Raw genomic sequence first — 16,550 nt, forward strand, 5'->3', positions numbered from 1 at the left:
CTGGCAATAAGACAGTTTTCCAGGTCAATAGGGTAAGGTGCAACAACCACTGCTAACTAACCCCCCCCCCCCCCCCCCCGCCCCCTGCAGTTATAGGCAGAGTGCATCAGCTGACCACTTTTGCCCAATTACAGCTGCCTAGGCAAATTCTTCCTCAGTAGCCCAAATCGTGGAGAGGTCAGGCTGCTGCATTATATGTTTAATACGGAATGGAAGGATGGAGCCAGGGGACTACGGACACGTCACCAAGATGAAGCAGCTACAGTGCCCCTTTAAGATCTGCAGGCATTTTTCCCCCAGACAGGGCAAAGAACTGGAACTGGACTGAGCCATGGACCATCCTTGTTCCCATTAGAATCTGCATCTCAGTCCAATATTAGCAGGGAATGGGTAAGCAGCCTTATTAGGACAGATTGACTCTTCCCATGTTGTACTAAGCAAATATCCCCAACCCTGCCACAACCCATACAAATCTGAACTTTTACTTTTACAATAGTCACAAAAAAAAAAATTAAAAACAATTAAACATTGTAGAGTAGATTGTTCCACCTTAACATGTAGCACTGCAGAAAACATGCTCAATAACTACATCATTGTGATAGAAATGTTGCATTTGGGGCAGGGAAAAAAGGTCAGACCATGTGATTGGCGCAGCGCTTTTCCGCACTAGCTTATCAATGCTTTCCTTTCAGTCTTGATAATCTCAAGGAGGTGGGACAATAGCGTAGAGACTAGCACGGTGAGGGAGAAAACATTAAACCCCCCCCACAAAAAAACAAAACAAAAAAAAAAGCCATCCAACACAGCTGGAACGTTATTGAAATTACAACCAGTCACAAGATAGAAGTCAGAGGAGAGAGTATATTTTTTTTCTTGACTTGACAAAACCAGGGATGGGGAATTTTTTATTGCACGATGCAGTTCCAGGAGCCAGGCAGTAGTTTTTAAATAAAATTATTTTAGCCCTGAATTGGTGCCCACCAGGGGCAGCCAACTGCTCCTCATGAAGATCAGGACCAATGGAATTCAGCATGACATAACAGCCAACACTCTGTAGAGGGCTGAATGAGAGTGGGACAGGCTGCTGGCAATCTGAGCCGTGTCAGAGAATGTGTAGTATGTATGCATGTCAGTATGCAGTGGTTTTGTATATAGGACAGTGTGTTCACAACCCCATGCAGCCAGCGTGCACACATATCGCAAGGACACACCACACACACTAAACTTGCACCAAGAATTCAACACTATGGGGAAGAAATAAAGATCCATGCTGTGAGTATACCAGAGTAAGAATTTTTCTACATTTGCCTTTTTATTTCTCCTTTTAATTTTATGAAATTTCAACAATGTCCATGGCTGGAATCTTTTTTTTTTTTCCTTCTTCAATTCTTTATTTTGGGGATGACAGTTACATAGCGACAAATATGCATTGTTTGGCTTGCGCAGAAGCCCGATGGTGTCTTGGTAACCGTCTGTTTTTTTGTATCATGTGTTATATATAATAAAATCATACAAAGAATAAACGTAAGAAACTCAGTTAACATATGTCACATAGTGGTGTTCTATCGGGATGAGTGATCCGCTTTTCGTGTTCCTGTGTGTAAGTGCCGTCTGTGGTTGGGTCTTGTTATACCCTTCTGTGTTGCGGTTAGTTTTGTCTCTTTGTTGCGTTCGTCTCTACTGTGTGAGTTTTCCCCAGCTTTCAGGTGGGCTGGAATCTTTTTAATTGAAATAATTTGTGTCAGCAAGACTAGGTGGTCATTATGAACAAGATTAGGCTACCATTTTAGTCCAGATAAAAGCACCAAGAGCTGAAGAGGAGATTATGGCACCCATGAAAGATAGCATCAGACACATCTTACTCACCTCCAAGCAACAGTGTCACTATCATGGTGACACACACACACACACACTTTGAAATGCAGTTAAACAAGTTATCCCTTCACGAGAAGTGGTTAGTCAAGTACAATTCTATCATGACTGTTCTAGCACGTCATCTGTCATGGGCCAATGATGGTCTGTGGCGCAAAACATGTTCTTTTGAGGCCCTATTCCGGAAAGCTCTAGAGTACTACATACTGTATATGGAATGGAAACCTAACCCATGCAAGATGTGGATACAGGTTAGAAGGAAGCAAGCCACATTGCCAGGGTCTATGCTCAGTAGCACAAAGTGTTTGCTGCCGATAGCACTGATCAGTAGAATATTCTGATGTGACTTCCTACAGTGATCACTGTACTCTGAATGGTTCTGGTTAAAGAGGAGAGCTTCCTACATAAAAATCAAGGAAATGGCCAGAATAAAAGAGAATGTTGGCTGGCTACAAGGGGGGTGGGGGGAGAATATAAGGAATAAAAGGCATACCGTATTTTTTGCTCGAAAATACACACTTTTTTCCGCCTCAAAAGTAAGGGGAAGTGTCTGTGCATCTAATGGAGCGAATGTGTGCAGGGTTGGCAGTACCATAAGGTGGCACAGGCAGCTGCCTTAGGGCGCACCAGCTCTGGGGCACCAAAACTTTTTAGGTGACCAGCAGGAGGTGGGAGCATAGAGTACCCATCTCCCACCAGTAATTTGCTGAATGCCCGAGTGAATCATTTACCTGGCCGTTTGCTGTGGTGCTTCATTGAAATGTGTCCAGCTCAGACAGGATGGGGAGCATCGGCGAGCAGTGCGGCAGCTCTTTAAGAGCTGAAGGCTGGGATACCTGACGTCATATCCCGGTGGCAAGAAGGGCAGCAACACCTAGCGATATTTGCATGGAGCAATGATAGGAAACCGTGAGAGATATAGATATCCATCCCAGTGAGTGTGATGTTCTTAATGCCACTTGACATGGCTGAAATGTTATTATGATATAGTTTAGTAAATGGACACTAGTCACCAGAAAAACTACAGCTTATTGTATTTGTTCTGTGAGTAGAATCATTCCCTACAGTCACACCGCGAGTGGTAAGTTGTGGCCGGACAGCTCATAAATTAACTAAATTTTATTTTTTATTTTTTTGCTGGGCAGTTCTTAAAGGGAAACTATAGTCACCAGAACAACTACAGCTTATTGAATTTGTTCTGGTGAGTAGAATCATTACCTTCCCGCTTTTTGCTGTAAGCCCGCTATTTTCAGAGAAAATGCAGAGCTTACATTACAGCCTAGTGATCACTTCATTGGCCACTCCTCAGATGGCTGTTAGAGATTCTTCCTGGGTCATGGCTGCCTAAAATGCATCCAAACATTCAGTATCTCCTCCCTCTGCATGCAGACACTGAACTTTCCTCATAGAGCTGCATGCAATTCATCTCTATGAGGATATGCTGATTGGCCAGGGCTGTGTTTGAATTGTGCTGGATCTGCCTCTTAGTCAGTCTCAGGCAATCTTATGGGAAAGCATTGTGATTGGATCAGGCTACCACTTCTGATGTCAGCAGACTGCATGCTGTTTGCCTCAGAAAAACAAGCAGAGTTTTAGCTTCCGGCTTGAATACAGTAAGATTTTGCTATATTTATGGAGGCGTGAGGGTTAGATAGTGGTTTTAACACTAAAGGGTCAGGAATACAGGTTTGTGTTCCTGACCCTATAGTAACCTTTAAATAGTTTATTACATCATTTGATTCAGAATATTTTCCCCCCCCAAAGTCTAAAAACTAGGTGCATCTTATGGACCGAAATACTGTAGTTCGTATGACTAGACAACTCCAGCACAAAAGTCAATAATTGGTAACCATTACTATTGTACAGATCTGTTCAACTTATGGCTGCTGTAGAAGCCGGGAGCTGCATTTGGTGGACCCCGGGTAAGTCAAACTAAAAAAAAAAAAAGACTGTTTGATTATGTTATAAGCACTGCAGTTGTTATGGTGCCCATTTAAAACAGGGAGACCAAGCACCAATACAACTAACTCAATAGAAGTTTTTATAGATCATGCCCATCCAGTCCTACTGCTCAAGTCCATGACATTTAAGAAAAGAAAAAAAAAAGAAAATTAAACCACACTTGTGTCTGTCCATGCAGCCCTAGTCACACCTACCTTGGCCGTAACACAGCATGCGTGTAAAAAAAAAAAAAAAAAAAAAAAATTGAAAAAAAATTATTTAATTTTCAATCAGATCTTACAGCACAGTGTCTTTGCTTTAGATGGTCTGATCTCCTGCTCTGTTAATTGAACTTTAATCACACACAAGGCTGCTGTAGGCTATTAACTAAGCAGGATAAAATAAAAAAAAAAATGCAATGAAGGAAGTCTAAATCTTAGATCTCTCTATAGGAAGTGTTTATGAAGGCTGGGCTAGGAAGTTTGACTAGGGCTGCATAAACAAAAGTAATTGAATGCCTAAATGGCAGAGAATTGAGTAGTGGGACTGCAGGGGCATGATCTATACACCAAAACGGTATAATTATATCAAGGTTCTGTTGGTGGCTATAGTGTCCGATAGACCCCATAAAGACACATGACACGTCATGATTCCCTTTTAGTCCAGAAGTTTGGTCCTTAAGGGGTTAAATAAACTATCCATAACTTAGATTAAACTGGAAATAATGAAAGCGGTCATCTTCTATTAACATGCGCACTAGTAGATCAAGGCATGGCATTGAAAAAAATAAAAAACCCAACCACAAAACACAGTGACTCAATACCTGTAGATACAAGACTGAGATACAGTTAACAGGGAGGAGGCTGCACATGCATGATAAGAGTTATGTCAATGCCAAGCAAATTTTCTTCCCAAGAGGAGCGAGCACATGTGCTCCAGACTACTGAAGACTAGGCAGCTTATAGTTTCCCAGTCACCCAGGGCTGACATTACAGAAACACTGGATGAGACCATCATATGGCAGCTAGATACCAAGAGGCACTAAATAGCCACAGGCTGTCACGGAGAACTCAGGGACAATCAGGTGCCCAGTCAGATCTTGCTGTGATACACAAACTAATATTAAAGTAAGACTAGAAGTTGATATTTGAGCTTTTTTAAAAAAAAAAAATTTAAGTCTTTGTTATTCGTTTTTCAGACACGTTTAATACTGCACAGCTCTTGTGAATTCACAAAACAAGTGAGTGGCTCAATGAACCAATCCTAAGGACTCCATTAATGTCTGCAGGAGTGGCAAGCATGTACCATAAACCAGTAGGATTTAATGGGTAGGGGAAGAGTACAAAAGCTCACAATGAATAACTACTAACCTACACTTAACATACCTGTTCGTAACTGGGATGTCCAGTTAGATGGACGCTCACTCACACCCAAGACAGACCCATTTTAAAATGGTAAAACATTGGGAATGGACTGAGCAAATGTTAATTTACAAGTGCCAGCCCTGAAGGATTAGATGGGCAACACAAAGTCAAATATGAAGTGAGAAGGAAGGGCACTACAGATTTATCTAGTGGAGGAAATCTTGATTCAGCAAACTTTGAGAAGGGGACAGGACAAAGCCTGGTGAATGTAGTGGTCGGGGGAGTAAAATGGAATGGGGACAAGGAGAGTGGTGATCTGAGAAGGTTTGCAGTCATCCAGGATTATCACCTGTCCACGAGGAATACCAACAACCCACAATGTAACTCCTTAAGGACCAAACTTCTGGAATAAAAGTGAATCATGACATGTCACACATGTCATGTGTCCTTAAGGGGTTAAAGCAGCCAGTATGGGGTACAGTGTGAAATTAGGTGGTAGTTAATTTGAGGTTGCAGAAGTATTTTTTGCATTTAACAGAGTTGAGTTATTGATCGGCAAGTTGGCTGTGACCGTTAAGTTTGGGGTAAAAACAGGACAGTGTAAAAGCTATCGTATTAATAGATGGCACATTAAAGTGTCCTTCACCTCAAACATACATTTTTCCTATTGTTTCCAGTTATCTTTTTCATACCGAATCTGTCCTTTACTTCATTTTTGATCCATTTCTCCATCTATATACAGGTGATACTCGAAAAGCTAGAATATCGTGCAAAAGTTCATTTATTTCAGTAATGCAACGTAAAAGGGGAAACGAATATATGAGAGACGCATTACATGCAAAGCAAGATAGTTCAAGCCGTGATTTGTCATAAGTGCGAGGATTATGGCTTACAGCTCATTAAAACCCCAAATCCACAATCTCAGTAAATTAGAATATTGTAATAATAATAAAAAAAAAAGTGCAATATTCTAGGCTCACAGTGTCCCACTCTAATCAGCTAAGTAAGCCATAACACCTGCAAAGGGTTTCTGAGCCTTTAACCCCTTAAGGACCAAACTTCTGGAATAAAAGGGAATCATGACATGTCACGTGTCCTTAAGGGGTTAAAGGGTCTCTCAGTCTTGTTCAGTGGGAATCACAATCATGGGGAAGACTGCTGACCTGACAGTTGTGCAGAAAACCATCACTGACACCCTCCATAAGGAGGGAAAGCAAAAAAATAAAAAAAAAATAAGTGTAATTGCGATGCGAAGGAAGTTGGATGTCACCAAAGTGCTGTATCAAAGCACATTAATAGAAAGTTATGGGGAAGGGCCAAGTGTGGAAGAAAAAGGTGCACAAGCAGCAGGGATGACTGCAGCCTGGAGAGGATTGTCAGGAAAAGGCCATTCAAAAGTGTTGGGGACTTTCACAAGGAGTGGACTGAGGCTGGAGTCAGTGCATCAAGAGCAACCACACACAGACGGATCCTGGACATGGGCTTCAGATGTCGTATACCGCTCGTCAAGCTGCTCCTGAACAACAAACAACGTCAGAAACGTCTTACCTGGGCTAAAGAAAAACAGACCTGGTCCAAAATCCTCTTTTATGATGAGAGCAACTTTTGCATCTCATTTGGAAACCAGGGACCCAGAGCCTGGAGGAAGAATGGAGAGGCACACACTGCAAGATGCTTGAAGTCCAGTGTGAAGTTTCCACAGTCTGCAGATTTGGGGAGCCATGTCACCTGCTGGTGTTGGTCCACTGTGCTTCATTAAGTCCAGGGTCAACAAAGCCTTCTACCAGGAGATTTTGGAGCACTTCATGCTTTCTTCCGCAGACGAGCATTATGGAGATGCCGACTTAAATTTTCCAGCAGGACTTGGCACCTGCCCACACTGCCAAAAGCACCAAAGCCTGGTTCAATGACCATGGGATTACTGTGCTTGATTGGCCAGCAAACTCGCCTGACATGAACCCCATAGAGAATCTATGGGGCATTGCCAAGAGAAAAATGAGAGACATGAGACAGTACAATGCAGAAGAGCTGAAGGCCCCTATTGAAGCATCCTGGTCTTCCATAACACATCAGGAGTGCCACAGGCTGATAGCTTCCATGCCATGCCGCATTGAGTCAGTAATTGCTGCAAAAGGGGCCCAAACCAAGTACTGAGTCCATATGCATGCTTATACTTTTCAGAGGTCTGATATTGTTCTATGTACACTCCTTGTTTTATTGATTGAGATTGTGGATTTGGGGTTTTCATGAGCTGTAACCCATAATCATCGCACTTACGACAAATCACAGCTTGAACTCCCTCATATTAGTTTCCCCTTTTATGTTGCATTACTAAAAAAGAAGAAATGAACTTTTGCAAAATATTCTAACTTTTCGAGTATCACCTGTATATATAAAAAAAAAATAGAGCACACATAAGGCAAAGTAGGATCTTACTTTAGGTTGTATGTATATTTTCCCTGCCCTTGACAGTTGTAACAAAATGATGGAGCTTAAGGCAAGCTCAACTTCCTTCTAACAAGCTGAGAAATAGATCAGAAAGGAAGAAAAGAAGAATAGATTCTAAAAGAAGAAACAAAACAGAAAGGCAAGTTTGAGGTGACACTTTAACCAAGTTGTGTTGGCCTGCTACAAGGGCTATATTTTGGGAGAGTAGGGAGAGAGCTTAAGCAGTTTTGAACAACTAGAGAGGATTGGAAAAAACAAACAAACAAAAAAAAACCCACAAAACTCAAACATCAACAGCTAGAAGTTGGTTGAGACATTATTAATACCGTATATACGTGAGTATAAGTCAAGTTTTTCAGCAAATTTTTTGTGCTGAAAAAACCCAACTCGACTTATACTCAAGTCAATGTCTGTATTATGGCAATGTAAATTGCCATAATACAGACAATGGGGCTGTGTGCGTTTACTTAACTCTCCTGCAGCTCCCTTTTCCTCCACGCCGGTCCGTTCAGCACCTCTGTCAGCTCCCAGTGTAAGTCTTGCGAGAGCCGCGGGGTCATAGTGCGGCAGCGAGACTTACACTGTGAGCTGACCGGACCGGCGCGGAGGTGAAGGGAGCTGACAAGAGAGGTAAGCGCTCTCTGCCAGCTCCCTCCACTGAACTGCCAATGCCACTGGACCACCAGGGAGTGAGAGCCCCCCTCCCTGCCATGTATCAAGCAGGGAGGGGGGGACGAAAAAAAAAAATATAAATAATAAAATAAAAATAATAAAATTGCCCACCCCCCACCAAGGCGCTGCACTCACACACACTGTAAATAAATATTCAATATAATTCTTTTAAGGATCTAATTTTATTTAGAAATTTACCAGTAGCTGCTGCATTTCCCACCCTAGCCTTATACTCGAGTCAATAAGTTTTCCCAGTTTTTTGGGGTAAAATTAGGGGCCCTCGGCTTATACTCTAGTATATACAGTATGTAAATTGCTTTAATGTATTTATGATCTGAACAGGAGTAGAGATCTTTACCTTAATTTAAAGAGCAACTATGGAGATCGTCATCCAGACTATTTTTCCCCTCTTAATATTATTTACACTATACTTCATAGAAAAAGAATAGTGGACAGGTAGGATGTAAAATTGATTATAGAGACTCCTGTGATTAAGGCAGTGGCTGAAACGTTGTGGTATTTTTGTCTCCAGCCCTAAAGCAATATACAGTTTCTGAAGGTAACCTTGTTGCACTTTATGTGGATAAGGTGGAGATACTTTGCACTTATCTTTATTGTACACTTATGACATTCTATATTGAATCTAACTGAATAAATATTTAGCATGAAATGGTGTGCTGTGGGTTTCTTCTATTAAGATGTATAATAGAACATTGGCAGGGTAGGTAATGTGAAGCCAGTGTATCAGGAAAGATACTAGGTCAGAGGTAGGTAACCTTTGGAATTCCAGATGTTGTGGACTACATCCCTATAATCATATTGCTGACAAAGCATCAGGGGAGATCTAGTCCACAGCATCTGCAGTGCTGAAGGATACCTACCCATGTATTGGATTGCTGAGGCCAAGCTGGAGAAAAAAACAAAACAAAACAAAACAAAAAAAACCCCAAAATAAATAATTATAAGGCTGTAGCTAACTTGTCAAGTAGGTCAAAAGGGAGGCTATAGGAATCTGCAACAAGTCAGTGAATAGGACAGTGTTTCAGCGAGGGAAACTACAGGGGGTGTGAGTAAATTTGAACTGGGACTAGAAGGGCATTGGAACAGGGACTATGAGAGTAGGGGTCTGCAGGGGGCAAAATGGAACAGGGACTTTGAGTGTGGTAGTATGATAAGGAACTAGGAGTATGGCAGTCTGTGAGGTGGTGTAATATTGCAGGGTTAAGGAGTGTAGAAACCTGTGAAATGGTATAATAGGGTAGCGTTAAGGAGTGTGGTGGCCTGTGGGGTGTATAGCAGGAGTTAGCAGAATGGGTGCGTGTGTAGTAAGGCAGAGAATAACAGTATGGTGGCTTGTGGGAGTGGAGGGTTTAATTAACCCCTTAAGGACACACGACGTGTGTGACACGTCATGATTCCCTTTTATTCAAGAAGTTTGGTCCTTAAGGGGTTAACTATCAGCCCAATGACCACCACAGTTTAAAGTCTGGTGGCCGGAGTGTGTATAATAGGGCAGGGGCTAGCAATGTGGTGGCAGGGGGTAGAATTTGGTTAGGGATAACAGTATGGTGGCTTGGGAGGGGAGGTATAATATGGCACAGGCTAGTAAGGTTGCAGGGGGTATAATAGGGGGGCAGGGGCTAGCAGTATGGTGGCTGGGGGTATAATAGGGGGGCAGGGGCTAGCAGTATGGTGGCTGGGGGTATAATAGGGGGGCAGGGGCTAGCAGTATGGTGGCTGGGGGTATAAAAGGGGGGCAGGGGCTAGCAGTATGGTGGCTGGGGGTATAATAGGGGGGCAGGGGCTAGCAGTATGGTGGCTGGGGGTATAATAGGGGGGCAGGGGCTAGCAGTATGGTGGCTGGGGGTATAATAGGGGGGCAGGGGCTAGCAGTATGGTGGCTGGGGGTATAATAGGGGGGCAGGGGCTAGCAGTATGGTGGCTGGGGGTATAATAGGGGGGCAGGGGCTAGCAGTATGGTGGCTGGGGGTATAATAGGGGGCAGGGGCTAGCAGTATGGTGGCTGGGGGTATAATAGGGGGGCAGGGGCTAGCAGTATGGTGGCTGGGGGTATAATAGGGGGGCAGGGGCTAGCAGTATGGTGGCTGGGGGTATAATAGGGGGGCAGGGGCTAGCAGTATGGTGGCTGGGGGTATAATAGGGGGGCAGGGGCTAGCAGTATGGTGGCTGGGGGTATAATAGGGGGGCAGGGGCTAGCAGTATGGTGGCTGGGGGTATAATAGGGGGGCAGGGGCTAGCAGTATGGTGGCTGGGGGTATAATAGGGGGGCAGGGGCTAGCAGTATGGTGGCTGGGGGTATAATAGGGGGGCAGGGGCTAGCAGTATGGTGGCTGGGGGTATAATAGGGGGCAGGGGCTAGCAGTATGGTGGCTGGGGGTATAATAGGGCAGGGGCTAGCAGTATGGTGGCTGGGGGTATAATAGGGCAGGGGCTAGCAGTATGGTGGCTGGGGGTATAATAGGGCAGGGGCTAGCAGTATGGTGGCTGGGGGTATAATAGGGCAGGGGCTAGCAGTATGGTGGCCTGGTAGGGGAGGTATAATATAGCAGGGGTTAGCAGTGTGATGGTGAGTGGAGGGAGTACAATAGGGTAGCAGCTAGGTGTAAGGTGGCAGGGGAGGTATAATAGAGCAGGGGCATAGTCACAGTCTGGTGGCCTATGGGGGTATATAATAGGGCAGGGGCTAGCAATATGATGGATGGGGAAGGAGTATAATAGGGTAGGGGCTAGGCATAAGGTGGCAGGGGAGGGGAGATATAATAGGGCAGGGGCTACAAGGATTGTGGCCAGTGATGGTGGGGTATGATTAGTGTGGTGGCCTATCGGGATGTATAGAGAGGCAGGGGCTATCAGCAAGGTGGCCCGTGGGGAGATATTTAGGGTATTAGAGTCCATACTGAAATGGATGTTTAACAAATATATAAACAGAGTAAACCCCCAAGCCCGGGTTTTTAGGCCCTTACCCAGCAGTAGTAGTCGATGCGTGGCTCGGTAGACTTGCTTGTCCTTCTGTAGCTGCTTCTCGATCTTCTTGTTAGCCTCCCGCTGGGCCTTCTCCTCATTCCGCTGGTCCTCGGTCTTACTGTTCCCCAGACACCCCATCCTTCACGGTTAGCAAGTCCACCCAGGGCACACCAAGCTTCGGGAGACGCGTTCAGGAAACACCGACAAAGGCGGAGGATGCAAAACAAACAACTAGGCCCCGGCCCTCCCTAGTCTCCGAGACACCGGGTAAACCCAGCGCTAAAATTGCGATAATAACAGGCGAGGAAGCTCGTGAGTCCAGAGATAGAGGGAGGGGAAGACACGCCAGTTATATCCTCATTAGGCTGAGGCATTAATTAGGGCTCATTAATGGCAGGAGCGGGGTGTGGGGGGGGGGGGAGCACAGGCTTTCGGGGGTCACTGGCCCCTCCCTCGGGAACTAAAGCTGGCCCCTAAACACTATACCCTTCACCCCCAGAACATTCGTATATCTATAGAAAAATATATCAAGGCTTCTGCTCCCCAAAACTGCAAAGATTCAATGTCCCCCCAATATCAACGTCCCCTGGTCCCCAATACTGCAGGGATTATAGTGTCAGGATACTCGGTGCTGTAGATTAAATTTTTGGGTGCCAGGCGCCCCAATAGTAAAGTATAAGTCAGGGTGCCTGGCCCCCAAAGATTGCAGGGGCTAACTATGTCACAATCTGTGGACCCCTCGTTATTTAAATCAATGTCAGACACTCCTCAATAGTTATATGTCTGGGTGCCTGGTCCCCCAATACTGCAGGGAATATTGGGGATGTAAGCTCTCCAATACAGTGGGTATTATGGGATGTTAGGGTGCTCGCTCCCCCAATAATATTGGTGTTAATAGGGATAACAGGATACCTGCCCCCCAATACTGCGGGGATTAATGGGGATAACAGAGTGCCTGCCCCCCACTACTGCGCTGATAAAGCAGGATGTTAGGGCGCCTTTCCCCCCAATACTGCGAGGATTGATAGGGATGTCAGGGTGCCTTGCCCCCCCTCCCCCCAATACTGCGAGGATTGATAGGGATGTCAGGGTGCCTTGCCCCCCTCCCCCCAATACTGCGGGGATTGATGGGGATGTCAGGGTGCCTTGCCCCCCAATACTGCGGGGATTAATGGGGATGTCAGGGTGCCTCCCCCTCTCTTCCTGTCTTAAAATGGTCGCCCTGAGTCCTCCTCCTTCTCAGTTCACAGGGAGGAGGTGGGGTGCACGCCTGGATCCGGCTGGGGAGATGGGGTTCAAGGGTTCCCCCACTCTGCACTATACACCCCCAAACCCTGCACACTAACGGGGGGCTCTGTCTAAACGATGGGGGATGAATGTTCGAGAATTTCAATCCTGCCCCCAAGTGAACCCCCAAACACACGAACCCCGGAACCCGATGATCTACTACTGTGAGCGAGGGATCCCCAAGTTCGTGCGGATAGTGTACCCCAAGATCCAGCTGGCAGCTCCGTGGTGCAGTCCCCTCCTGGGTATTGGGGTGATAGTCCTAGAGGCGGGGTGACGGTGGTTCCGGGTGATCCAGGCGCCCTCCCCTAGCACGGGAGGCGGGGGGTGCGGGGTGCCCCGGTCCCAGGGGTACAGGCGGGTTCTGGGTGTGTGCCCGAGCCTTTCATGCAGTATTTTGCTCTATTTCTCACGGCTGAGACAGGGGTGGGGCAAATAGCTCAAACTGCACCCTGGGAACTAGCAGCATTCACATGATGGCAGCGTCAGGACAGGCATCCAGCCCCCTGCACACTGCGGTACACCCCCAAACCGGGGTACAGAGAGAGCCCACAGACAAGGGTACGGAGATAGCATCCCTAAACCGGGCTACAGACTGGGAACCCAAACGTAGTCGGGGAGAGCCCCCATAACCCGGGCTACAGGGAGAGAACCCCCGATCCGGGGTATGGGGAGAGCACCCCTAAACTGGGGTACAGGAAGAACACCTCCTCAATACAGGAGTAAAGTCAGCACACCTCAATAGAGGGGTACATGGAAAGCAGTTCCTCAATATAGGGGTACAGGAAGAGCACCTCAATACAGGAGTAGAGGGAGCGCACTTCCTTAATACAGGGGTACAGGAAGAGCACCTCAATACAGGAGTAGGGGGAGAGCACTTCCTTAATACAGGGGTACAGGAAGAGCACCTCAATACAGGAGTAGGGGGAGAGCACTTCCTTAATACAGGGGTACAGGAAGAGCACCTCAATACAGGAGTAGAGGGAGCGCACTTCCTTAATACAGGGGTACAGGAAGAGCACCTCAATACAGGAGTAGGGGGAGAGCACTTCCTTAATACAGGGGTACAGGAAGAGCACCTCAATACAGGAGTAGAGGGAGCGCACTTCCTTAATACAGGGGTACAGGAAGAGCACCTCAATACAGGAGTAGGGGGAGAGCACTTCCTTAATACAGGGGTACAGGAAGAGCACCTCAATACAGGAGTAGGGGGAGAGCACTTCCTTAATACAGGGGTACAGGAAGAGCACCTCAATACAGGAGTAGGGGGAGAGCACTTCCTTAATACAGGGGTACAGGAAGAGCACACCTCAATACAGGAGTAGAGGGAGCGCACTTCCTTAATACAGGGGTACAGGAAGAGCACCTCAATACAGAAGTAGAGGGAGCGCACTTCCTTAATACAGGGGTACAGGAAGAGCACCTCAATACAGGAGTAGAGGGAGCGCACTTCCTTAATACAGGGGTACAGGAAAAGCACCTCAATACAGGAGTAGAGGGAGCGCACTTCCTTAATACAGGGGTACAGGAAAAGCACCTCAATACAGGAGTAGAGGGAGCGCACTTCCTTAATACAGGGGTACAGGAAGAGCACCTCAATACAGGAGTAGAGGGAGCGCACTTCCTTAATACAGGGGTACAGGAAGAGCACCTCAATACAGGAGTAGGGGGAGAGCACTTCCTTAATACAGGGGTACAGGAAAAGCACCTCAATACAGGAGTAGAGGGAGCGCACTTCCTTAATACAGGGGTACAGGAAGAGCACCTCAATACAGGAGTAGAGGGAGCGCACTTCCTTAATACAGGGGTACAGGAAGAGCACCTCAATACAGGAGTAGGGGGAGAGCACTTCCTTAATACAGGGGTACAGGAAGAGCACCTCAATACAGGAGTAAAGAGAGAGCACTTAATACAGGGGTACAGGAAGAGCACCTCAATACAGGAGTAGGGGTAGAGCACTTCCTTAATACAGGGGTACAGGAAGAGCACTTCCTTAATACAGGGGTACAGGAAGAGCACCTCAATACAGGAGTAGGGGGAGAGCACTTCCTTAATACAGGGAGAGCCCCGCTGACCAGGATGCAAGGAAAGCACCACTAATGTGACATTACTGGACTGGAACAACACTCTCTAAACTGGGAACTAAACCAGAACCAGGGTAAAAAAAGTGCACTCTCAAAAAACAGGGTAGAGAAATCTGGGGTTACATGGAAGTTGCCCCCTTAAAAAGGGGTAGAGTGAGCCAGTGCCACTATCTAGAGCTAATAGGAGAGGGCCCCAAAACCACAGGGAAATGGAAATCTCCTCTCCTCCTTAACCAGGGTACTGGAGAGCACCCCTAATCTACAGACAAAAAACATCACTATGAGATACAGAAAGATCACTCCATAATACTAAATTACAGGGAGTCACCCCTAATAATGAGTTCGTCAGATCACCTCTTATACTGGAGTATCCCTAATTCTGGGGAACAGATTACTAACTACTATGGTACTTGGGGAGCACAGTTAATACCAGGTAAAGGGAGATCACCTATATTACCCATGTTCGTTACAGCTCAAGATCAGACCCTGATAGTGGCGCAGTTGGAGATCAGACCCTGATAGTGGCGGTAGATGGAGATCAGACCCTGAAAGGGGCGGCAGTTGAAGATCAGATCTAGATAGTGGCGGTAGTTGGAGAGTATATCCTGATAGTGACGCAGTAGGAGATCAGACCCTTATAGTGGCGGCAGTTGGAGATAAGACCCTGATAGTGGTGGCAGTTGGAGATCAGACCCTAATAGAGGCGGTAGTCGGAGATCAGACCCTGATAGTGGCGGTAGTTGGAGATAGTTGCGGCAGTTGAAGATCAGATCTTCATAGTTGCGGCAGTTGAAGATCAGACCCTAATCGTAGGGGCAGTTGAAGATCAGACCCTGATAGTGATGGTAGTTGGAAATTATATCCTGATAGTGGCGGCAGTTAGAGATTAGATCCTGATAGCGGCGGCAGTTGGAGATCCGACCCTGCTAGTGGTGGCAGTTGAAGATCAGACCCTGATAATGACGGTAGTTGGAGATTGTATCCTGCTAGTGGCAGCAGTTGGAGATCAGACACTGTTATAGTTGGGAAGTTGAAATCAGACCCTGTTAGCGGCGGTAGTTGGAGATAAGACCCTCATACTGGTAGCAGTTGAAGTTCAGACTCTGATAGTGACAGTAGTTGGAGATCAGAACCTGATAGTGGTGGCAGTTGAATATCAGACCCTGATAGTGACGGTAGTTTGAGACTATATCCTGATAGTGGCTGCAGTTGGAGATCAGATGCTAATAGTGGCGTCAATTGAAGATCAGACCTTGATAGTGGTGGCAGTTGAAGATCAGACACTGATAGTGGTGGCAGTTGGAGATCAAACGCTGATAGTGGTGATAGTTGGAGATCAGACGCTGATAGTGGCAGCAGTTAAAGATCAGACCCTGATAGTGGTGTCAGTTGGAGATCAGACCCGGATAGTGGTGGCAGTTGGAGATCAGACCCTGATAGTGGCGGCAGTTGGAGATCAGACCATGATAGTGGCGGCAGTTGAAGATCAGAAGCTGATAGTGGCGGCAGTTGAAGATCAGACGCTGATAGTGGTGGCAGTTGGAGATCAGATGCTGATGGTGGTGGCAGTTGGAGATCAGACCCTAATAGTGGCGGTAGCTGGAGATCAGACTGCTGATAGTAGCAGCATATAGAGATTAGATCCTGATTGTTGGGAAGTGGGAAATCAAACCCCTATAGTCTGGGTAGTATCAAATCAGACTCTGTTACTGGAGCCAGTGGGTGGTGAGACTCAGTGGGGGGTGCTAGAGGCTGTGGCTGATCCCATTTTGGTGTTATAAATGTTATTGGAATTTGATTATTTTTTGTTTCTTTTTTACTATTAAGTCAATATGTATTGTATTTGGAAGCCACTCCAAATGTAAACTACAAAGTGGACAGTTCTGTAGAAAAGGCT

At 46.1% G+C, this 16,550-nt stretch overlaps 1 protein-coding gene across 2 annotated transcripts in view; it reads right to left on the reverse strand.

The window, feature by feature from the left end:
- GNAS (GNAS complex locus) overlaps positions 1-16,550 on the reverse strand; it is a 142,294-nt gene that overhangs the window by 40,692 nt on the left and 85,052 nt on the right. The window contains exon 1 of one of the 2 annotated variants that reach the window (XM_063459637.1): positions 11,282-13,008. The exons of the other annotated variant lie outside the window; for it this stretch is intronic. Within the exon in view, the coding sequence (XP_063315707.1) occupies positions 11,282-11,420 (139 nt within the window). The 5' untranslated portion in view covers positions 11,421-13,008. Of the gene's footprint in view, positions 1-11,281; positions 13,009-16,550 lie in introns of those variants that run through there. 2 annotated transcript variants of the gene reach the window in all.

Source organism: Pelobates fuscus, chromosome 6 (genome assembly GCF_036172605.1).
Source record: "Pelobates fuscus isolate aPelFus1 chromosome 6, aPelFus1.pri, whole genome shotgun sequence".
NCBI classification, from domain to species: Eukaryota; Metazoa; Chordata; class Amphibia; order Anura; family Pelobatidae; genus Pelobates; species Pelobates fuscus.